At 54.2% G+C, this 23,765-nt stretch overlaps 7 protein-coding genes across 7 annotated transcripts; 5 read left to right on the top strand and 2 right to left on the bottom strand.

The window, feature by feature from the left end:
* Positions 1-88: 88 nt before the first annotated feature.
* DICSQDRAFT_150167 (MFS general substrate transporter) lies at positions 89-2,082 on the top strand (the record flags this gene model as incomplete). The annotated part of the gene is made up of 10 exons (XM_007370347.1): positions 89-466; positions 527-571; positions 640-699; positions 757-873; positions 928-1,150; positions 1,218-1,370; positions 1,423-1,500; positions 1,558-1,648; positions 1,701-1,946; positions 2,010-2,082. The coding sequence occupies 10 exons, from the start codon at positions 89-91 to the stop codon at positions 2,080-2,082; spliced, it is 1,464 nt and encodes a 487-aa protein (XP_007370409.1).
* A 2,884-nt stretch (positions 2,083-4,966) lies between these two features.
* Positions 4,967-5,727, top strand: DICSQDRAFT_15660 (ARM repeat-containing protein; the record flags this gene model as incomplete). Its single annotated transcript, XM_007370346.1, has 2 exons — positions 4,967-5,629; positions 5,689-5,727. Coding segments are annotated over 2 exons (702 nt in total), but the record flags the coding sequence as incomplete, so codon positions are not given.
* Positions 5,728-5,991: 264 nt separating this feature from the next.
* DICSQDRAFT_12629 (uncharacterized protein) lies at positions 5,992-6,318 on the top strand (the record flags this gene model as incomplete). Its single annotated transcript, XM_007370345.1, has 1 exon — positions 5,992-6,318. A coding segment is annotated over one exon (327 nt), but the record flags the coding sequence as incomplete, so codon positions are not given.
* Positions 6,319-7,350: 1,032 nt separating this feature from the next.
* DICSQDRAFT_174501 (uncharacterized protein) lies at positions 7,351-8,323 on the bottom strand (the record flags this gene model as incomplete). Its single annotated transcript, XM_007370344.1, has 4 exons — positions 7,351-7,868; positions 7,942-8,077; positions 8,137-8,231; positions 8,287-8,323. 4 exons carry the CDS (start codon positions 8,321-8,323, stop codon positions 7,351-7,353), a joined length of 786 nt encoding a protein of 261 aa, XP_007370406.1.
* A 1,416-nt stretch (positions 8,324-9,739) lies between these two features.
* Positions 9,740-13,716, bottom strand: DICSQDRAFT_112476 (cytochrome P450; the record flags this gene model as incomplete). Its single annotated transcript, XM_007370343.1, has 14 exons — positions 13,278-13,716; positions 12,386-13,219; positions 12,122-12,274; positions 11,817-12,065; positions 11,625-11,735; positions 11,426-11,554; positions 11,204-11,366; positions 11,062-11,145; positions 10,903-10,999; positions 10,707-10,839; positions 10,532-10,645; positions 10,292-10,466; positions 9,981-10,224; positions 9,740-9,917 (listed from the first exon to the last, which is right to left on the bottom strand). The coding sequence occupies exons 4-14, from the start codon at positions 11,982-11,984 to the stop codon at positions 9,740-9,742; spliced, it is 1,596 nt and encodes a 531-aa protein (XP_007370405.1). The 5' UTR covers positions 11,985-12,065; positions 12,122-12,274; positions 12,386-13,219; positions 13,278-13,716.
* A 1,291-nt stretch (positions 13,717-15,007) lies between these two features.
* Positions 15,008-17,155, top strand: DICSQDRAFT_70695 (cytochrome P450; the record flags this gene model as incomplete). Its single annotated transcript, XM_007370342.1, has 11 exons — positions 15,008-15,088; positions 15,149-15,259; positions 15,321-15,449; positions 15,519-15,681; positions 15,753-15,836; positions 15,890-15,986; positions 16,047-16,179; positions 16,251-16,364; positions 16,417-16,591; positions 16,653-16,896; positions 16,972-17,155. 11 exons carry the CDS (start codon positions 15,008-15,010, stop codon positions 17,153-17,155), a joined length of 1,515 nt encoding a protein of 504 aa, XP_007370404.1.
* A 4,021-nt stretch (positions 17,156-21,176) lies between these two features.
* Positions 21,177-22,402, top strand: DICSQDRAFT_129841 (uncharacterized protein; the record flags this gene model as incomplete). Its single annotated transcript, XM_007370341.1, has 4 exons — positions 21,177-21,515; positions 21,621-21,837; positions 21,865-22,100; positions 22,163-22,402. 4 exons carry the CDS (start codon positions 21,177-21,179, stop codon positions 22,400-22,402), a joined length of 1,032 nt encoding a protein of 343 aa, XP_007370403.1.
* Positions 22,403-23,765: the final 1,363 nt, after the last annotated feature.

The following is a 23,765-nucleotide window of genomic DNA, read 5'->3' as shown; positions in this document are numbered from 1 at the left end:
AGTGGTCCATGAGATAAGAACAGGTAAGGCTCGGTGCCACAACGCCTTTGTCACTCAAAACATCGCACCCTCACAACCATCATTTCAGATGTCTGAAGAGGTAGTTCCACTTGGAAATATTGTGTCCAATCTCCTATACTGCCAACCCAGTGGTCAAAAGGCCGATGGTCACCATCCTCGTGCGAATGATTCCCCGGATATCAGGATGCGCGCCGTGCTACCTGAACCGCAGACCGCCGCGCAGCCTGCCTTGACTGCAATGATGGACACAGGTGCAAATCCTAGTCAACAAGCGGACTCTGAGGGCGGCGAATCCCCAGTATCAGCCATTCACGGCAATATTGACACGTCAACACGTTTGAAGGCAAACATCATGTATGGGGCTCTCCTGTACAGCATGCTGCTTTCTGGGTGGAACGATGGTACCACGGGCCCCCTATTGCCGCGGATACAAGCAGTATACCACGTATGTGTTTGTGAAGCTGTTAAGCGCCTTCCGGTCGAAGCTGAGGAAGGACCTATGCAGATCGGTTTCGCTGTTGTCTCCCTCATATTCGTACTGAACTTCCTTGTGAGCATATGATAGACGACTCCATACGATGGGGAGAAGCTGATCGTTAGGACGGCGATCTGACACAGGGCTTCCTGCTGGCCGCATCCTTGAACGTATACCTTACTGACCGCTTCGGGTTCGGGAAGGTGATTGCTTTCTCACAACATCGACTACACTTCCTGTACTTACACTTTACGCGTCAGGTTTTGGTACTGGGGGCAATTTCTCAGGTTATCAGTTATGCTATCGAAGCCCCAGCACCGCCTTTCCCGGTCTTCATTATTGGGTACCTCATTCAAGGGTTCGGTATATCTCTCCAGGTGCGAAACATCTCATTGACTTCCTTGAATACCGTGTTCTGACGTGTCAAACAGCTCGCGGCCTCAAACAGCTTTGTTGCCAGATATAGTGACAACGTTTCCACCAGGCTTGCTGTGCTGCACTCCTTCTATGGCCTTGGAGCGTTATCGTCCCCTCTGGTGGCAACACAGTTCTCGCAGTTGAGATATTGGTCCTTCCACTATCTTGTCTCGTTAGGACTCGCGATCGTGAACGTGGCGGTCCTCTCATTCGTCTTTAAATTCCGTACCCAGGACGGCGAGTGCCCCCCTCCCCGCCTAGCTCCAATATCTAGACATGAACTGACTTGTCGTCACGTCCATAGCTTGCCTTACGGAAATTGGTCTCGCATCACAGCTAGAGGAGGGATCGAACGAGGGCAGTAGAAGCAAGTACAAACAGATGATGCACCTTCGCGGCTTCCATCTCATGGCGCTCTTCATCCTCGTGTACGTTGGGACGGAGGTGACGCTCGGAGGTCAGTGTGCGCATCCTGACATGCGAGGTGCGACTGACACGTATTCTATCAGGATGGATCGTCACTTATGTGGTCGACCTGCGCGGCGGAGGCCCGTCTTCCGGGTACATATCATCGGGTTTCTTCGGAGGTACGTAACTACGACTGTATGTCTGCAAATATAGCTAGTGTTCACTGATACACGAAGGGCTCATGGTTGGCCGTATCGCCCTCCTTTGGATCAACAAGTTGGTCGGAGAGAAGCGCGTTATCTACCTCTACGGTGTACTCGCCATCGGGTATCATTTGCATCCATTTCCTTTCACGAACACACTGATCATACCCCAACAGGCTCGAGATCGTCGTCTGGTTCGTTCCTTCGCTCGTGGGAGACGCCCTCGCCGTCTCATTCGTTGGCATGCTGCTGGGCCCAATGTATCCACTCGTCATGAACCACGCGCGACACGTCCTCCCCCCTTGGCTTCTCAACGGATGCATTGGATGGATCGCAGGGTTCGGGCAGGCGGGATCTGCGCTCCTGCCGCTCCTCACGGGCCTGCTCGCGTCGAAGGTCGGCATCAAGGTCTTGCAGCCTCTGTGAGCGATCTGGCTTCATCTTCAAACTAGCTCTGTTGACTGAGGGATTATGGCTCGACGCAGGGTTGTTTCGATGATGGGCTTGATGGTTGGAGTGTGGGCCCTTGTTCCCAACACGCCTCGTCGGCACGAGTAGGATCTGATTGTTCGTCGCTAGCGTATAGGAGGTTTGGAGAGTATATACGCTCGATATTTCTCGTCTGCATAGCCAGAGCCGCGTCCCAAATTCACGGCCACCTCCGACTACTCTCCCCGGGAAACGGGGCGTTTCCGATGGTCCCTGTGAAACGCGTGTGTCTGGCTTGTGCTTGGCTGTGCTGTGGGAAAAAGAACGTTGGCCCGCTATGGATCGCAATGGATGGAGTCTTGCTTGCTATGAGAGCGTTGAAGGTGACTGGCAGCTCAACTCAAGCCATCTGCCATGGGTTCGTCGGCGGCTGCGCCGCAGCTGAGTGGGAAGGAGAAAACGGAGTCTTTCGGAGTGTAGCACAAATATACACATGCTGCAGGCTCAGCAGCAAGGATCTTCGCCCGCAAAGTAGGAATGAGTCGACGGTAAATTGCGGTAGGCCGCCAAGGTACAGGCAAGATTTGCTATGCTGTTGATACCCGAACACTCTGCTTGTCATATTCAAGATACTAGCCATTTCTGTCCAACCTCTACAGCATGCGGTCCTTGCGATGATTCTGGGCGCGCATAGTCCTAATTCGCAAGTCTGATTAGCATAAGACGCACATGGTAGAAGTCTCGGCGTAGACTCACTTGTAACCATCACTTGGACATAGCTCACACAATGCGCCGCATGTATTGACGTTGTACTAGATCCCGCCTAGCCCTATGAGGACGGCATCAGGCCCTCGCAGACGAAGTCGTTAGTAAGCTCAGCTACGATACGGAGATGATAGTATGAGATGGAGAACCTCAGAACATTGCTTAATTGATCGATCATAGCAGGTACCATCTGTCCTCCTAGAGCACAGAGCACAGTGGTCCAGTCAGGTAATAGGGAACATAGTTTCGCATCGTGGACCTCTATGTGCGCCAGCGCACGACACCAAGTTGGATGACCAGCTGGCAAAATGGCGAGTATAGATGGGGCTCACCTACGTAGCACCACAAGAGTCATGTCGCGTACCTGCCTCCCATCTCCCATTATGCCAGCTTCGCATATCATTCTTTCGATGCGCTGAGCATGGAACAGTCGTGTCGACCAGGGTACGTGAGATTCCTTGGATATCTTATATGAAGGCTTTCGCGGACCAAGGCGAGCAGACAGAAGTATCCATGATATTTTAAGCAGAATGAGCCTCACAAGCCCCAAGCGGGAAACAATCTGGAGATAATTGGGGTTGATCGCCTGGAATCGAATGCACCGCGCAGCGACCAAAGCATGAGAGACCTCGAAGTAAGCGGATAAGAGACAACCATTGTAGTAGCCTACTATTGGCGCCGGAAAGCAGTATAGTACGGCGCCGGCGCGCGTCCCAGACGAGGGGTGCTCAATTCTTGTCGGTCGCTCGGTTGCTCGCGCGCCTATCGGGCGCCTGCCTCCCTGAATTCAATGTCAGCTCAAGCCTTTGCAGCACAGCGAGCAGAGGTGGGCCGGCAGCGGGTGCAGAGATCTCGACGGGATTGTCCCATGCTATATTTGTTAGGCCCGGGAAACCAGTCCAGCAAGTGAATGGTGACGTCGGGAGAGCTTATAAATTCGTTGACCTGGACTTATTGTACACAATGCGCCCAAATTAGAAACAGATTCAGCACGACATAAGGTTGGCCCAACGAAGATTCGACACCTCCCGTCACGCCTGTCACACTGTCCGTGTCCCGCCCCTCCACTGCGATTTCGGGGTATCGGCTCGTATAAAATTGAGCTATAGGCTCTGTGGTACCATACATGCCGCCTATCCAAGTTTTTTCCTCAATGCAGAGGGAGGGGAAAGCAGCGAGGGACCTCGCAAGCTCACGTGATAATCACGTGATGGGGTCGAATCTTCGTTGGGCCAACCTTATGTACATACGGTTCAGCTGGGGGTGCCGCTCTGACTCCTCGATGGCAACTGGACTCAATCCTTGTGGGACGACTCCGCATATCGAGTCAAGGAACTCTCTAGCTTCTGAATTGTTAGATTTTCGCGTCGCTCTCTAGTTCCAGCTCGGGGACATCATGCGGTCGTGTTGCACCCGCTGCCTGTCCGTCTCTGCTCGCTGTGCCGCAGGCGCTTGAGCTGACCTTGAATTCAAGTAGGCAGGCGCCCTATAGGCGCGCGAGCAACTGAGCGACCGACAAGAATTGAGCACCCCTACGGTCCGGGACGTTTGTGTACTTACCTTGACTCTAAAGGGCGGTTTTAACTTCTCTTGGCCGTGTGCTGAAGCCTGGAAGTACCGCATGAGCCCGGACGTTGACTATCGGAGAAGCGCAGTACTAGTTTACCGCTCGACGGGTGCTGCTTACCGCAGCAGCCTATAAGTCAAGATGAGTAGTGAGCAATTCTGCCGCAGGTCTAACTCGCGTCTTGACCATTTAAGAGGGCACGTAGTCTGCTGCTGGAATTTCTTCTGACGCCCCGCACTTTTCTACCAGCTTCTCAGCAACAACTCTCTGCACAGCGAAATGACTACACGACCTTCATCGCCGGGCCTTCGTCGGAAGGCTTCCTCTGACGCTTCCCCCTGTTCATCTGCATGCGATAGGCCGGGCGGCGCAGGGCAAGATAACTCGTCTGCTTCGTTCAACCTCGACCAATTTACTACCTATGGCGTCACGTTCACGTCGAGCACGATCACGCGAACCTTCATTGCCTCTGCATCCAGCAATCCTCTCGCCACTCCAGACTCCGATACTCACTCGAGGGAAACTGGTGCGCATAAAGCCATCCCATCCACTTCTTCCAAATTCGACCTCCCCTCCAAAGAAACCTGCAATTCTACCGCACTCCGTCCTGTTGCCACCTCGTCCAGTGCCGGACCGATCAAACAGGGAAAAGCCGAGCCCTCGCTGTCGCATTTTCCGCGAGAAGCGCCCCAGGATGTCGACGCAGAACTCAGCGCAATCTTAGACGGGGTCTCTACACACCACGTGACCCCCGCGACTGATCGACTTGTCGCGTATGCCAACAGGTCTGCGAATGAGAGGGATGGGCGTAGTCTCATTCGTGTGGCCAATGTGATAGTCGAGAAGGCGATGGACGACATGGGAAGATCCGAACTCTATGCCCAGCTCTGCCATGGCATCTCCGAGCGCATTGACCCCGGCATTCGCGCCTCGGGTGTCAAGGCTGCCAACGGAAAGCGCTGCGCTGGCGGCCAGCTCTTCCGGAAGTTTCTCCTCAATCGCTGCCAGGACGAATTTGAGCGCGGCGTTGACGAGGATAACACTTCCTTCGCCGAAATAGCGACGCGTCGACAACGATACCTCGGACTCGTGAAATTTCTTGGGGAGCTCTTCAAAGTCAAGCTGCTTACGGAGCGCATCATTCAGCAGACGATCCAGACATTCCTCGGCAACATCGAGTCCCCTCGTGACTTCCACATCGATGGTCTCCACACAATCCTGACCACGGTTGGGCACCTCCTTGACACCGAAGAGGGGCGCGAGCACTTGGACGTTTACTTCCAGCACATCAAGGAGCTCTCGGAGAGTAACGCCGTAAGCCCCCGCCTCCGGTTGATGCTGCAGGTGCTTATGTACGTGTGTCTTTTCACCAATGCGAGCTTACTGATGCTCGTGCCACGCAGTCCTTGATCGAATTGAGACGAGAGCAGTGGTATGACAAGCTTGAGGCCCCTTCATGCACCTGGGATGACGAGGGCTCTAGTGGCCACATCCTCGGCGAGCTTAACGCCCCATGGGCCAAGATGCGCGCGGAATCAGGTCCTATCGTGGTTACTCTAGCCGATGATTCCCGCTATTCTCCGACCTCTGCATCCGACGATGCCGTCGAGAGTCCACTCGAGTCCACGCCCTTGTCTGCAACCAACGCCGGAGTGGAGCACGTTGAGGACCTCTCCCCGAACCTCTCTTTGTGCAAGCCCAGGGCGGAAATTGGCGTGGAAGAAAATGTCTCTGAATTCTTCTCCCTACGCGGTCTAGTCGAAGCGGAAAGGTACTTCTCCGACCTCCCGACGGAGTACCACCATCTCCAGATTCACAGGTTCGTCGCCTCGACGCTGCGGTTGGAGAAGGCAGATGCCTACCTCGTTGCAGCCCTTTTCGCCCACACCGTCGCCCGAAACATCTGCTCGCCTGCCTCGTTTGAGGAGGGCTTCACACCCACGGCGAAGCATATTGGGGACATCGCGAGTAGCGCCCCGAAGGCCTTCGAGGTGTTCGCAATCATGTTCAAAGGGGCGCGATTGGACGAGGACTTTGGCCGCTGGACCCGGATCTTGAACGAGTCGACTGCGAGCGACGAATTGATTGTCCATATTTTTGGTTGTCCCGCTTCCGCTCTCCCACAGACGCTGCCTCGCGTTGCCCCCGCTGTCGCCAACCTAGCGGTGTCCAGAGTAGTTCCTGGTCCTTCAAACGAGCCAAGTGGACGAGTATCCACTGTGACGCAACAGTCCCCGCCGACCACAGACTGCGAAGACGCTCACGTCTGTGGTGAAGCTCCGCTCCTGCACACCGACGCACCGCCTATCCGCCTTCCGTCCCAGTCTCCGCCCCTTGAACGAGCCGGATCTCACGAAGTGGCTGCGGGTGGGGTTGAAGAGACTCTAGCTTCTCCTATCAGTCATCCATTCCCAGTCAGCGACCATACTCCCCCCATTCCTCGCCGTATGTCCCAGAAGGAGGCCAATGAACGCATCGACACGAGCGTCGAGATGCTCCTGGGTGGTCTACACGACATCGACAAGGCGCTCACCATCTTCACGGACCTTCCGCCGGGGTACCACAGTCGCCTCGTGGACAGGATTGTCTCCTCAGCGATCGAGCTGACACAGACGGAAGCGCAACTCGTCGCGTACTTCTTCTACTGCGCGGCTGCGAAGGACTTGTGTTCCGTTGCAGCGTTCGAGGGTGGGTTCTCCCTGATTGCTTCTGCGCTGGAGGACATAAGGATCGACCATCGGAAGGCGTTGCTGCTCTTTGTTACGATGGCGAAGGGTGCTGGGTTACACAAGAAGTCAGATTGGTGCAATCGTTGTATGAACGCGCTAGAGTTACAAGGAGATGGCCTCAGGTAGCTATCAGGATAAGCGTGTACGACATGTAGACTGAAATCGTCTAGTCTCTCCTGTTTTTGATATGGATATGTCACCCAAGCCGACAAACATAGGAGCGGGCATGGAAACCTCATGTACTCGTACCATCTGCATCCATGCCGTAACGCTCGTCATTCTTTGTGACGTCGGGCAAGCTCGTATCGTTATCCAAGTCCGCGACGCCTAAAAGCCTCACATGAATGCGACCCCCATTCCGATCAAACACCCGCCAAGAAGCGCCGAGGCCCAGATGCCTAGCGCCCGTGGAAGCCCCGTCCAGAAGTACGCCACTATGCCCAGCAACGCCAGTGTGAACCCTAGCTGCGTCATAACCGCGACGACGGTGTGGCATTTCGATAGCGTAGCCACCATAGACCGCAGTGTGGCGACCGCCTTGTCGGTCGGTGATGCCTCCGGATCGCGCTTCTCGCCGGTCTTCCTCGTGGCCGCACGGCAGGGAACGCCGAGGAGGCCGAAGAAGCGCATTTGTTGTACTGTGACGAGGGAACGGAGGTCGATGTACGCGTCCCAGATCGGGTCGCGGGCAGGGGTCACGGATACGGTAGAGAGAGACTGCGCGTTAGCAGATGACGGGGCCTTCCATTGCGCGATTGGGGTTGCAGACGGGGGATCAGCTTCATGCTCTTGGTTCTCTGCATCAGTGAGCTGGTAGCGTATGAGGACGAAGGACGCCGTGTAAGCCACGATGGCTGAGGGCGAGAAGAAAAAAGGCGCCAGTGTTAGCTTGAAGCGGGATAGCTCAAGAGCATTGCTTGAACTTACATGCGCAGACGTGCAAGATGATCGCCCCGCCTAAGCTTGCTGAAATCAGCAAGTCTGTCGACGACCACTCGTTTGGATCGGCGGGACGGGCAGGGAATGAGTAGACCAGGCTGTCTATCGAAACGAAGAAGGAGGTCTGAGTTTCAGATGTTCATGTTGAGTATATACGCAGTGAAAGGAGCCTTTGTGACTGACGATGACCGCCATGGCTTGGAGGCGATCAAGCCAGATCTGCACGACAGAAAGCAACGCCTGCTTCGTGGCATCGTCTGGGGTCGTCGGAGGCATAGCTGTAGTGGCGCTTCAGCAACGTATATGTGAGATCAGATCGAGAGCGTCACGCACCGGGGGGAGAACCCACCGCAGCGAGCGATCTGAACATTACGAGAGTATGTGGTGGATAGAGACTAAGAACCGACAAAGAACATCCAACGCAGCACAGACCGCTCCTTTTATGGGACCGTCAAGGAGGGCAGAATCCGGCTCACCGCTTCCCATGTTGAGATGGTTCTATTCACCTCAGGATCCCACAGTGCGGCCTCGCTGTCTATCCGGCCAGGCACCACATCCACAGGAAACGATTGGCATCATCTTCTCTGCCACTGTCGCCTGCCAGAGAGGGTTGGCTGGCTCCTGGTCCCTTGGGACCTGCATCTTCCCCCCTGCTACCTCATCTCCTTGCTCTGCAGCTACTGTGCACAATGCGGGTTATTTCCCGCTCTCATGTGAGCTGGTGACTGGTAGAAATCGTGAAGGCTCTAGTGGTGTTATCGTGGGATTAGAGAACCCCCAAAAAGGCAGTACAGGCGCCCAGAAACCCAGCCAGCGCGCCGTACTTAAGTATACTGCCTTCCGGCGCCAATAGTAGGCTACGACAGATGTCTTTGATCAGCTGTTATCCGCTTACTGCGAGGTCCTTCAGGCTCTGGTCGCTGCGCGGTGCATTCGATTCCACGCGATCAACCCCAATTATCTCCAGATTGTTTCCCGCTTGGGGCTTGTGACGCTCATTCTGCTTTAAATATCATGGATACTTCTGTCTGCTCGCCTTGGTCCGCGAAAGCCTTATATAAGATATCCAAGGAATCTCACGTACCCTGGTCGACACGACTGTTTCATGCTCAGCGCATCGAAAGAATGATATGCGAGGCTGGCATAATGGGAGGCAGGTACGCGACATGACTCTTGTAATGCTACGTAGGTGAGCCCCATCTATACTCGCCATTTTGCCAGCTGGTCATCCAACTTGGTGTCGTGCGCTGGCGCACATAGAGGTCCACGATGCGAAACTATGTTCCCTATTACCTGACTGGACCACTGTGCTCTGTGCTCTAGGAGGACAGATGGTACCTGCTATGATCGATCAATTAAGCAATGTTCTGAGGTTCTCCATCTCATACTATCATCTCCGTATCGTAGCTGAGCTTACTGACGACTTCGTCTGTGAGGGCCTGATGTCGTACTCATAGGGCTAGGCGGGATCTAGTAAAATGTCAATACGTGCGGCGCATTGTGTGAGCTATGTCCACGTTATGGTGCTCGAGGGATTACGTACCTGTTGCGTCTTCGGCCTGGACTGCGAAGACAGACGCCGCTTGTGCTCAGTGCTACGACTCACACTTTGGAGCGGAAAGCAGGGTCACAGAATCAGTAGGAATCACGCTGTTACCCGCCCTAGCCACCTGAGTCATGTTCATCACATTGCTTCATTGCGGCAGCCCGTGCACGTCCATAGTTACATGCCATCGGTGTACGCTTATGTACAGGGATGGACTCTCCTCTTCAATGTCCCTTACGTTCACAGAGTGGCCTTCCGCTTTCTGAACAGAATTTCTCCCTTTGGATTCGGGACGATGTTCGTGGCAAAGCAGATGTTTGGGGGGCGCTCTCCGTCTCCGCCAATCTTCAAGTCGTAGTTGACAACGATGTACGCCAGGATTGCCTTCAGCTCGTTCGCAGCGAAGAAGCGGCCTGGGCTATACGAGGAGGATCGCAAGAAAACCCCCTAACTGCACGAAGATGCAACGGAGAGTACATACCATGCATGCTTGCCATGGCCGAACGAAACGTACTCGAGGGAGGTGTTCACAAATTGGTACTTCATACCCTCGCCCTCAACTTCGCGCATGCGCGAGAAACGGAATGGATCGAACGTGTTCGCGTTCTCGTAGATCGTATTGTCGTGGTGGATAGGGTATGACGCCGTGACGATGAGGGAGCCTTTCGGGAGGACGGTTCCATCGCTAAGGGCGACGTCTTTCATAGCCTTGCGCGTAACAGACGCTACAAAGTGGTAGTGAGAACACACGCTGCATTGCTGAATCGAGGAGGGTGCCCAAACGCCACGCACTGAGGCCAATACCGTTGAATCGCTGAGACTCCCGCAGGAAACTATCCAGCTTCCACATCTTTCCCATCGCCGCTTTCGTCCACCCTTCAGCCGCTACGATGGGTTCAATCTCTTCGCGGAGGGGTTGTATATACTCGGGAGCAGCTGCTAGATCGAAGAGCGCGTGGGTCATGCTCTGTTGAACCAACGGGGGTGTTAGTGTGGCGACAGCACTCTCAGCCGATACTAAAAGCGGCGTACGTTCGAAGAGGTGTGGATAGCGGCGAAGTTGACCAGGAGAATCCTCTGCACTATAGCCTCGTCTGTACACCTCCTGGGGATCGCCTGTTCCAGGATCCACTCCAGCATGTCGTTCTTAGTCACATTATATTGTTGAGCAACAGGGAACAATTGTAGTCGTAGTATAACTGCTCACCGGCTTGCCTTCCCATGGCTCTCCTAAACCGTGCTCTTCTATCTTTGCCTTCCGTTCGTCCAACAGAGGCTTGATGTGAGGGATCGCCCGACGAGTACTGGTTTTCACATTGGTCGTGAGCCCGGCGATGAAGCTATACACACATCCATCAAGGTTACATGGACTAGCCGTGGTTAGTTTATGTCAACACACTTACCCTTTCATGAAATCGGGGAAAATATTGATGATCGTCCGGTCCTTGATGACGTCAACGGTGAAAGCAATCGCGATGTCCAGGTACGCCTGGTTGCGGCCTATATGTATGCAGACGATTGGTATATGAATCATGGATGCAATAAATATGTAGTATACTCACAAACAGGCAGACCGACGAATACGCGGTTGCTGACTCGCGCGACCACGTTCAACATCGTCTTCAACACGTTGACGGAGATCCACTCTGAACCATCATCATTACTCGGCTTTGTATCCGGTACATACAACTGCGATACTTGTACCTGTCTCGTTAGCTGGAATGTAGTTCGGCACAGCATAAGTCAGTTCGTCGATAACGTCCGGCAACACCACCGGCAGGGTGCGCATCAGCTTCTCCTTGATGATGTCGACATGGTACGGATCGCTAGTCATCTCGGGACCCAGCGTATACCTCGTTTGGATGAGCTGCGTATGAAACCATTAAAACTCGACACAACCGGTCTCAGAGGATATTAGACACGTACGTCTTCTACGCCTTCGACGAACGACAGCTGCTCGTCCGCATGCCTCCTGACCTCGTCCACCAGCTTTGACCCACTTACAACAACGAGCCATTGGTCGATGAGCGCAACTTTGAAAACTGAGCCGTGGAACTATCGTAGCAGAAGGACCGTGATACAATAAGCCAGGTTGGACGATTGACAGATCGACTGCGACACGCACCTTCTGATACCCTTCGGTGAGCAGTTCCCTGGGGTGGAGCAGGAAGTTGAGTGCAGACAGGTAGCAGAGGATAGGCGCAGAGGGCCCGCCGACAGTAGGTATAGAGTTGAGCTGGAAGTAGTGGGGGACGAAGGCCGCCGCAAGTCAATCACCGCTCTACTCGAGCAAGGGATTCCATCAACGTTGACTCACCGGGTTCGTGCGCCAGCGGATAACATAGGCTGCGACCAAGACCGCTGCTACTGCGTACAAAACAGCTTGCGTATCCTCCATTGCGGCTGACTGACGACAGTAGTAATGCGACAAATGGGGTCGGCGGACGCCCCGAGTCGAACAATATGTGCGAGTAGCGCGGGACATTTCCAGCGCAGAGTACGTTCACGGTATGTTCGGATGCAGACAATCCGGGCCCCGCGACAAGCGGCCGGAAACGGTTCCCATCTGCAAGACATACGCTCTCTGTGTGCGCCGCGCATAAATTATCTGACGCGACTCACCGAGGGGTACAGCCGTTTCCCCGAGAAGCCTGTCCACTTCCAACTCAGACAGGGCGAGAATGGCAGACAAGACCGCCCATGTGCCAATAGGGACGCAGGCTCGGCGGTGCTAGCTACTACTCGCTCTCATACACATGAAACCTTGAGAGCTTACTTGAAGTTACCGTGCACGCGAAGAATGGAAGACGAAAAGATGCATGGGGTGCATGGGAAGATAATGAGCTTCGAAGGCTATCACGAATGACACGAGGACAGAGAACTCACAGCTTACGTAGAGGGCGCATGCCCCTAGTCGTATGTTGCCATTGAGCCGTAGCATGCCTCTCCAGCAGCACGGTTGATAGCCACTTCAACGTGTCGTCGTTGGACAGCGTGGGTATTCGAATCTTCGAACCCGGCAAGGGCCTTCGAATAGAATATTTCTCAAATAAACATTCAGCATAGAAATATGAGGAATACGATACGATGTAGATTACGTGTGTTGTAGAGCAACGCTGAGTAACGTCGTCAAGTGATTGACATGTTATAGAGCCGTTGATTCAGACTTACAGGCATACCGAATGTTCCATCTCAGTCAGATTTGCGCCTATGCATAGATCCAGCAGGCCAGAATATCGCAGCAACTCCAGAGACTATACACGCTCCACAACATGCAGACGCGAAGATGCTCGCACTCAGCGGCATCCGCGACCACGCGAAGCACATAACACCCATTATCGCGAGCACGAACCCAACAGCCGACAGTCCCATGCACAGCGAGTGGCAATGATCCAGCAGGTGCGTCGGTGGCTGCCCGCGGCGGAACGGCCCGACCTGCTCTAGGTGCGGGTTCGACGACCAAACCGATGAACTTGAAACGGTCTCGACCCCGTTGTGCGTCGCCCCTTCCACCTTGCGCTCCTCGTGCTTCGCCACAGAGAGCTTGTATCGGATGAGGAAGAACGCGGCGAGGAAGGAGATGATTGCGGCGAAGACGTGAATGACCAGCGCGCCTGCAAGTGCCGCGTTGGCTGCTTGGTCGATCATGGAGTCCGTCTTCGGGTCGTCGGGCGTCGTGCTGCCAATCAGCTGAGCTTCGATGGCGGCGAAGAAGGTTGTCTATCATTGCATCAAGGACGTTAGCGGACGAGTACCGGTCAAAAGATGGAAGACGCACAATGACGCTGATCAATTGCAACCTGTCCATCCAGGACTGCACTAATCCAGCCATGGCTTTCTGACGCGTTTTCTCGTCATATTCGTTCTGGTCCTCTTGTGTCCCTGCAGGGGTACGTATGTAAGTATCTGTGCCCAGTTGTCCGCGCGGTGTGACCGTAATCGCGACCTAAGGCGCTACGGTCGCCGGTAGGGTGGCCGGAGAGAGGAAGAGGACAACAGGTGCAGACCGGGGTCGGCCGGTCTTCCTGGGGAACCATCGAGCCCGAGAGAAGATAGGGAACTCCCCCGGTTCCTTAGCCCTTGAGTTCATCAGGCATTGCGACACTCCAAACGCAAGCTCAGAGGTATTCTGGAAGCAGATCCTATGGAAGATCAGGACGCGAGAATAGAGGTCGTCAAGGTTAACGGATTCGTGCCCGCTTTGACGTGAGATTCCGAGGCAATTCGATAGGCAGGAACCCACGTCGAGTCCTCTACAAGCTCTGACTACCCCAGTTTCATAAGCGCGATTCGGTCGCTGATTCCGCCGTCAAATCAGCACTTGACCGTGCACTCTGACGATCCTAAAACAGCAACGCAAACAAGATGCACTCACATTTGCGATGGACCAGCTGTGGTTCGCTAACGCCATTGACGTGGAGAGGACCGTATGGATACGGGTACGGGTACGGGGGATGTTGAGGCTCAGTAGGTACGGTGACTCGCCGTTGGTGCTCAGGAAGCGGGCCACCAGCAGTTAACAACTGAAGTGTATGCGAAGGGGTTTGAGGAAGGGAGCTGGGCTCAGCAGTGAAGAATTGGGTATCGTGCAATACAGTCTGTCGGGGTACTATAGAAGCCAAAGGTAAGTCATCGCAGCTAGTAGAGCCGCTGGGTTTGTCGCCAGCAGCTATGGCACGGATAGTACATACTTGGGGCTCTTTCCCTCCTCGATGGTTGGGTGCTCGTCATGTATGAAGCTTGAACGAAGTCATTGTCGTCGTAGACGGTGGCAAGTACTCAATGGGTCCTGGGTCCTCCCCTTGCTGTCGACGAGGCGCCAGAAGCCACGTGGCTCCCCGACATAGCCCCAATCGCCGCTGTAACGGTGACTCCATCGATAACTCACACCGCCGATACCTAGCTTATTCCCCAGGAAATCCTGTCATTCCGACTTAGACTCTATGCCCGCACGAAGAGATCCCAGACAACCGGCCGTGCTTCTTCAAGAAACCTCTTCATTTGAGGAGTTGGATCGTTGCGGGGTGTAGTGTTCGGACATGAGCATTTGGCATGTTGAAGTAGACTTTTGACTCGTATCCGAGGGCTCTTACGACCTAGCATTGTATGAACAGTAGTCCTGGCTCTCCCTGTGCACGAGAACCTGGGATCCCCCGTGAGGTGAGTAGACGCTCATCAGGCTCAGTGCGTTCTGTCAAGGAAGTCATACACATCTGCAGATATCACAGGGATGTGGGGCCATCACATGGCTGCTTATTTCGTATGATCATAAGTATCTCCGAGTCTGCTCTTGCTCGGCCCTGAGGGGTTGAAACATATGGGCTGGGAAGAATATCTCAGGAAGCCCACGCGAACCCGAATCGGCGTCGAGTTTGTGGGAAAACAGAAGGCGGAGACAAGGTCTGCGTGGTCAGGCGCAGCGCAATATAGCGTACCAGCTAGCCGGCATATTTCCCCAGCCAAGGTAAATATATTCACGTTCCCCCCAACATTCTACCACCTCTCAATATGTATGACCTTCCGCCTGCCCTGTACGGTGCTTTGGCTGTCCTTGCAGCTGTATACTTGTTCCGATGGCGAAACGACCCGGTGAGATGCTCTGATCGTAATTACGTATCGCCGAGGACTCACGAGCTTTGTTTTCTACAGATTCACAAGATCCCAACTCTCGGTGGTCCTTCTGCGCCGATCCTATCCTACCTGTCCGCATTCCGTTACATACTCAACAGCAGGCAAATTCTCAAGATAGGTTATGAGAAGGTGCGTCTATACAGCAGGTAGTACGGCACGTTGACAACCCATTTATGCTGCGAATACGCAGTTTCAAGGCTCCTCCTTCAAGGTAGCTCTTCTAGACCAATGGATGGTGATCGTGAACGGACCCCAATTGCTGGATGAGATCAGGAAGCGGCCAGACGAGGAGCTCTCATTCTTGGAGAGCACCGAAGATGTATGTTGCGCCACTCCCTCGGTGACCTCATGTTCTCGCCCGATGCTTACCATCGAGGCATTGCTTCAGTTCCTTCAAATCACTTGGATCCTTGGACCTGAACCACACGACGATCCGTACCATATAGATATCATCAAGGACAAGTTGACGAGGTCCCTGCCCGCGGTCCTCCCGGACGTAGTCGATGAGCTCCGGTCAGCCATGCCGCGGTACATACCAACTCACGGTAACGGTACGTGCGTCCCATCTCTTCCTGTTGAGTTGTTGCCAGTATGCGGGAGAGACACTGACGTGAGAGTACAGAGTGGACCACCATAGATGCCATCCCAACTGTGCAAAAGGTCGTCGCGCGCCTTAGTAATCGCGTCTTCGTTGGGCTCCCCATATGTGAGTTGCACAGTAGATACGAGTGCCATAGCTACACACAGGACTCTTTGCAGGCCGCAACGAAGAGTACCTCAGGCTGGCCGTCACGGTGACGAGGGACATCGTGAGGGACGGCTTTCTTCTCAAGCTGTTTCCTAAGGCTTTCAAGCCGTAAGATACTGCAGCTGCTCGCGGGACTTGGTGATATCTGACACCACGGCTCTCTTGCAGTTTAGTCGCATCTTGGACGAGCCATGCCAAGCGGACGATACGCCGCGCACTTCCGTACTTGAGGCCTGTCATTACCGAGAGGAAGGCGAAGATCAAAGAACACGGTCTTGGCGAAGACTGGCCAGGAAAGCCGGTTAGCGTTCATCTCGCGTACATCCTATCACATCACACAGTCCTGAATTGGACGTACCGCTTGCTTCACAGAACGACCTACTGCAATGGATCATAGAGCAGGCCATTCCGAGAGGCGTAGATGACGAGTCCATCGCCGCACGGGTGCTGCTGGTCAACTTCGCAGCTATCCACACGTCGTCGATGGTGTGTTGTGTCCCAGTTTACGTACAAATCGCAGAGTTGACTGCGCCGACAGAGTGTGACCCAAGCACTTTATCACCTTGCTGCCGCTCCTGGCTACATCCAGCCTCTCCGAGAGGAAGTTGAGTCAATCACCGCGGTAGAGGGATGGACGAAGGCTGCGATGGGCAAGATGTGGAAGCTCGACAGCTTCCTGAAGGAGTCCCAGCGGTACAACGGCATCGGTCTGAGTATGTCCCCTGCTCTCACCTTTCACTCAGCTATCATGTCCATTGCTCAATGCCTGTGTAGCGTCGGTTGGGAGGAAGGCATTGAAAGATGTCCTGCTCAGCGACGGCACCCTCATCCCTGCAGGGACCCTTGTAGTCGCGAACTCCTACCCGATGCATCATGACGATGAATACTACCCAAATGCCGGCGAATTCGATCCCTTCCGCTTTGCGCGCATGCGTGAGCTCGAAGGCGAAGGGACCAAGCATCAGTTTGTGAACACGTCTACGAGTTATGTGCCTTTTGGTGTTGGACGACATGCTTGGTGAGTTGCGCGGCTTTCAATGCTCCAGCCCCCACGTCAGCCGCCGTCCGGGTACTTACATATAGCCAATCTCAGCCCTGGACGATTCTTCGCTGCAAACGAGCTGAAGGCGATGCTCGCGTACATCGTGGTCAACTATGATGTCAAGATCGATGGAGACGGCGCACGGCCGCCTGACGTGTACTTTGCGAACTCCGTGATCCCTAACCAGAAGGGGAAGATTATGTTCCGGAAGCGCCAAGTCACAGGTGCGGCGTGAAAACACGCTGTCGGCAGGAGGGTTGTATATGGGGCTGTGGGTGTGCATACTTGTGGATCTGTCGCGTCAGACTTGTTCTGGTCGTCCTAGGTCATGTAAAGTCCTTTCCTTTAGCACAGGCTTACCGATAGTAGTCTCTTACCAGGACAATTCACTGAGATTCGTGTAAGCGAAAAGTGGAACTCACATTTGCGATGCATGGGCTCCGGTGCACTGTCCCTTGAGGGCCACTGGATCTAGTCATAGGTGTGAGGATGTTCAGACTCAACTGGTACAGTCATCCATTGCTCATGCTCTGGTAGTCTCGTGACCAGACGTTCGGAGCTCCAAGCGGGAACGAAAAATCGGAAGTTCCCGAGCACCTTAACGTCTGGTGGCTTTACCCCCGTGACTCCCCGCTCGGTGACCTATGTGACCTCCCTGCCCTCTCTCCGGGAGTCCGAGCTGTCCTTGCGTGCGCGCCTGCATGCTTATCTCCCGCCGTCTTTGAGCTGCGCTGAGCCTACTCTGCACTATCTATGATATCTGCAAGCAGTCAATTCCCCTGTAATCCTCTGTCTCTGTTATAGGCAATACACTGTGACTTCTCTTTGTGTGCATAACCTGATAACATGACACGTCTGAATTCAGGAGTGTGATGCACCTATCGCCGTGTCCACCGATGCCCGTCACCTTGGGCTTGTACCCCTTGGAGGTTTCCTTCTCTTCTATGGGAGTATCATCACTCAGATCTGCACTCTGTCCAGCACCAGAGTAATATCACCAGCGGTGGTCGAACTCCTGTCAATTCCATCACAGGTTGTAGCGGGTAATCTCGAGGGGAGCGGGCATCATGGGAAGAGGCATCCTCAGCAATGATATCATGCATCTCTCGCAGGGTGCTCTACAATACGTGTGGACGAGCGCACGCCACACAAGGGGTTCATGGTCAGTAGCTCGAGCGACTGCATGGTCATCTATAGCAGGCCGCCACATCGCACGAGGGCGGCCCCCGGGCTTTCTCGGACTGCCCCAAATGGGTGTCGATATGTCACACAGGTCACCGAGCGGGGAGTCACGGAGGTAAAGCCACCAGACGTTCGAGTGTCCGGATGCCCCCGATTTTTCGCATCCGCTTCACACTCCGAACGTCTGGTCACGAGACTAATGCTCTGGGACTGGGCGATATGTCATGAACTGGAGCGTGCGTGAAGGAGTCTGAAGCAGGGAGCTGGGCTCGACAGCAGAGTATTGAGTGTCGTGCAATACCAGCCTGTCGGAGTGCTACTAATAAATTGTAACTTCAAGCCTTATCGGTATCACGTCTGGAGTTCACTAGCGACTCACTGGCAGAGTGTAAATTGGTAGTGTGCCACTGATGCATGCATATATTCACTATGCTTACTATAATGTCAGCTCATCAATATCATCGTGTGGAACTCGGGATAAGTGGACATCAGAGGCTGCGCATATACGCAGCGGATGTCAGGTATCGGACTAGGAGGCGGAAGGGCGTCGGGAGAGAGGGGGATGGGAGAAAGAGGGTCTTGACATTTTTGCTGAGGAGCAGATTCTTGTACATTTCCTACGTCGGAGTTTGTCTAAGCTCAAGACATGTCAAAGAAATGGCGGCGACGGGACGAGCTGAGACGCGTACTAGCTCCACCAATCAGCGGACGCGCCGGTCACGTGCGTGCGAAGTCCCACCTGTTTGCGTCCTCCCGCTTCTACTTACCGGCGTCCCTCTGCTCAGCCTGTCATTTGATGGCCTTCCCTCCTGGCCCTCTACTACCCATCAAGCCCAATTCTGGTCCTTGAGATGATAGGTATACCCTGCGGAATGGCGCCCAAGTCGAGTGTAACTCCCAGTCCGAGCCTGAGTAGGGCCGCTCAATTCTCGAGGACACAGGACGCAGGACGCGTTCAGAGGCCATTGATGGAGGTAATGGGCTAAGCAAGACTAGCCGACAAGCTCGCCTTCGAAACCCCTCGAGCGACGATGACACACCTCCCCCCTCACAAAGTGCCTCAAAGGTAGTGTCAATCGACGCGGAAGGCTTTCGTCTTCAACATACTTGCGATTCATATTTTTCTGTGAGGTTTGGGACACGACAGACCTCTTGGAAAACAACGGGAACAAGAAATGAGGTTCATCAGCAAAAATGTCAAATCAATGTAATGCGGGTTGTATTGGCAATGTAAGGAGTGACTAAATCAGCTTTCATTGTAACGCTAGTCTTGACGAGATAGGTGTTCTATTGGCGTTAGATATGAGAGCTTAATTTCTGTGATCATGATAGTGTATCGGGCTGTCATCATAACTCATCAGCTTGCAATGGAATGCATAGGCCTGCTCGGCCAGGGATTTTCAGGCGAGCTGGGAGTTCCCATGCCATTACCATCATATAGATGGTCAAGCAGTGCTTTGTCAACGCGGGGTCTGTTGCAGGCACGCTGTCCGACAATTCAACACGAAACACGCCAAAAGTTGGGAAAAATGATATGAATCAAGGGCCAACTACAATACGACAGACTGTCTTCCCGACGCCGCTTGCACCACACGCCCTTGGTCTCGCTGACAACCCGTGCGATTCTCTCCTCCGCCTTCTTCGCCATCTCGATCACTATGCTCGCAGGTGTCAGAGGGGTTAGGAGCGGCACGGAGCGGGAGTAGTATAAGGCAGGGCCAGGTCTCAACGATATTCGGAGTGTCTCACTGGATGACCCCATAGGCGTCCTGGGTGAGCGACGCGCACGTGAGGCGGCACAGCACTGTCCATTGAGGCCAAACCGAGCGAACCCCGCTGTCGTCAGCTGCTATTCGTGACCGCGTCCAATGCGCGAGCTGCACAGACCTGCAGGGCAAGGCAATGATGACACACCTTCCGCAGTGAGCGCATCCACATACCAGTTTGGCAGGCTCGTCTCTGCAACTCAATGCACCTGCTCCCGCATCCACGACGTCTGCATGCGCGTCCGCCAGGCCCGTCGTAAGGTGTTTGAGGTATAAATCCGTGGACCTGATGCCGAGCACCGATGTGAGGCTAGGGTCTGCTGTATGCGCACAAACAGATGGACTGTACCTTCCCATTAGCACAAGTTATTGGTGGTATATGGTACAAACCACCGCTACAATGAAGTCAAATGCAGCTAGAGTATGAAGATAGTCTGCTTGCCGCTGTAGGAACTGGACCAGTCAGGTCCGCGATGGTGGGGTTTCTTTGAGCAGGTGATGAGCTTGATGGCGGGAGATGCAAGGAAAGGAGCGACGACTTATCTGTGTGCTCGCCCAGGCGTTTGACGAAAAGACAAAGACCATGACAGGTCGTGAGCTATGACATCACGCCTGCCAATGTCTTGCAGCTGGGCCACGATCTGCCGCCTTAACCCTAACCCAATGCTCTTCCGGCCAGGACAACCGCGTACCGTTGATATGCTGCTCGAGGAGACAACACTCACCGCGTGAAGCGCCGGATTACGGAGGTTGGGGAACAAGGAGAGGATGAGCGGATCACCGCCGCATTCCCAGCGTGTTCCCACCACATTCCGCCGGATCAGAGGATGTGAAGGCATTAACTGCCTTCCGCTCACGTTCCGCTCATGTTCCTACCTATGTACCCCGCACATTCCCAGTCGTGAAGATTCTGGAGTGTAAGAGGATCCGCGGGTTTTGATAAACCATGGCATATCAATTATTAATCAATATATATTCGCGCATGAGCAGTCCGGACGTCCCGCGTGCTAGTGACCCCTTTTACGAGCTCGTGCGCGACGATGCATTAGCGGCGTTGACATAGGTTGAAGCCAGTGATTCAAAGGGAGACATATATTGATCATGGACTACAGATCAGGTAGATACATAGGAGGGTTGAGCTTGCGCGCGGATCGTAGAACACTTGCTGAGGTAGGCAAGGAGCTGCAGGCTGAGCAGCGTATCTCCGTTCCGTGACGTCTGCAGATGTTAGGACCAGTAGACGAAACCTAGACAAAAATGTGCGCAGGGGCTCTGTCCGTTTCTCCTTCCCCGCACGCCACATGCACCATGGCCGACCCAGGGAGAGCAACTACAAGTCAACATCTGCAGCGCCTCAACGGCGCAATTGAGGAAATCGAAGATGTGCGTACCGGATGTGAGACAAACCTCAAGAAAACGACGCAGGCTCTGCGTTATCTCCTAGAGGAAAACAAAGCCTTGAGGGCGGAGTTGAAGGTTGTTGTGGACAGGTTGGCCTTCGTGGAGGCAGTCATGGACATTGAGGAAGAGGGAGGGAACGAAGACAGGGCAGAGAGAGCGGGCATAGGGACAGGCGAGGGCACAGGCGAGGACACAGGCGAGGGCACAGGCAATTTGGCGTCGGAACCAGTCCTGGATAGCAAAGCGGTGGCCAACGAGAGTGAGGCACTGGCAAATAGCCAAATAATCAAGGCGAGTACTTACGGGTGCATGTAGATGATGTGATAGAGATAAAAGGATACTATTATCTAGAACGTGGTCAACTTGACATATCTGCGTCTGTCGGGCGTTGAGAAACTAGTCAAAAGATACTTACCCGACTATCCTGGTGAGGATGAAGAGTGGCCACTCGACCCAGCAACCGGTCAGAGGTACCTATGCTGCAAATGGAATGCATCTGCAAGAGATCGCGTCAACACGGAGGGCCTTACGGCACTCAGAGATGCTGTTCGGGCGTCCGGTGCACTGTGTGAGCCAAAATGTGCGCCCTATCTAGGCAAGATTCTCGATGCTCACCTTGATGCACGGTTTGCAGCCAAGTTCGGATACATGGCGCGCGAGTACAGGACTTATCGCAAGGAGCAAGCAGTCCAGGTGGGGCAGGCAGGCGAAGGTGGGGCAGATGATGAGGATGCCTTCGGACCAGACCAGGGAGAGGATGAGGACGCTGTAGAAGGGGAGACAGAGGCAGCGCGGCTGCAACGCAGTATCCGGCGCACCCGTGCAGTTACTGTGAGTGATGGCATTGATAAACAAAAGTGATGGTAACACATGAACACACCTATTCTTGACAGGTCGCTATGCAGCGGGAGAGGAAGGCCAAGGGCACTGCATGGGACGACCCAAGATATGCAGGCGCCTTCTTGGTGAACGCACAATCAGATTACGAAGACGAATTCAAGGAGGGAGATCGTCCCGCCGGCGTACCTGTGAAAAGCCTGAACCAGAGTCGACAAGTCTGCTTCAACGGTGAGATCCAAGAGAGCCGGGGCAGGTGGCAGAGAGGCCACGACATCGTCGACAGGGCTCGGTGACCGAGAAGAACCTAGAGATGCAGGCGCGCCAAGTGCCGGAACAAGCTCTTGCCCTACGTCGGCGCCGTCAAGTCCCAGAGGAGAATCAGACCTGAAAGAGCCAACCAAGTCATCCCCTGGCCCAGAGAAGGCGGGATCATCATCAAACACTGGCGAAAAAGGTCGAGATGAGTTGCCCGGAGTGGGAGCACTGGGAGGGACGAAAATGTCGTGAGTCTCACTGAATATACCACCACACTCGAGGTTGAGTCTCCCGACACCATCGACAATGTCAAGGCGAATGTGCAATGCATATCAAGATCATTTGGGTCATCAGACACCATGAGAAATGTACTCACCGAGAGGTCGCGCCACTGCGGCTCAGGTCAGCGGGAACGGACCGATCTTCACGCGCAACCGGCGCATATACCCTGTGCTAAGGTTCTCCAGGGCCTTGCTGGGCTGGATTGGGAGCCTGAACTTGAAGTGCGGCACGTTGGCTGGCTGGCTGTGTGGCCGCAAGTCAGCGATCAGTGCGCGCGTGGTTTGTCGTGGTCTGCTTGCTAACAAAGTCGAATCCGTGGATCTGTTTGGAACATTGGTGCTTGCAATAACATTGTGTGAAGTCTTGCCACCGTGGCTTGAGAGGCATGAGGTGTGGTAGACGATGGCTGTATGCAGCGATGGTGTATGTGTAGTTATTGCGGGCAGACTCGCTGTGTACATGATGTAATCGCGCGCGCAAGGACGCGTCGAAGGCCGTGACCGCGATATCTGATCAAGCTACAACCGATAACTCCCTTATCTGACGAAAATTCAAGTCTTGTCTTCAGGACATCGAGCCTGCTGGATTGAAATTGAGGGAACATAATGGAAATGTAGTGGTGACGTGTATATACTCAGCATATCCCCCGGGAAGAGGAACATGTATGGGAATGTGGCGGCAATGAGGCGGTAATGCACTCATCCTCTTCTTGTTCCCAACCTCCGTAATCTGGCGCTTCGCGCGGTGCTATTCGTATCACGGTGGAAGTTGGTGGAAAGCTGGTTACGAAACGGGTGCATTAAGGTGATCTGGCATAGGTCGGTGATTTGCCTGTTTGGAGGCCGAGGCCGAGCCCGAGGAATTTTGGTGACAGTTGCGTTTGATAGCGAAAGCTATGGGCGAGAAGGACTTAAGCCTATGTGGTGAGCAGGAGCAGTCTGCACGTAGCTAGCCACTGGCCCTGGCAGGATCCGAAGACTACAACGATCGTAGACAGGGCACGGGTGCCTGTCGAATCAGCGACCGAGCCAAGTGATCGACGGCAGAGGCGAGCGTGACGGGACGCGTCGATGATGGGGCCCCCCGCGTCAGGCCAGGCACCGTCGATTTTATTGCCTC

Source organism: Dichomitus squalens (genome assembly GCF_000275845.1).
Source record: "Dichomitus squalens LYAD-421 SS1 unplaced genomic scaffold DICSQscaffold_66, whole genome shotgun sequence".
NCBI lineage: Eukaryota > Fungi > Basidiomycota > Agaricomycetes > Polyporales > Polyporaceae > Dichomitus > Dichomitus squalens.
The sequence above is the reverse complement of the archived record's forward strand: the minus strand, read 5'-3'. Positions and strand labels throughout refer to the sequence as shown.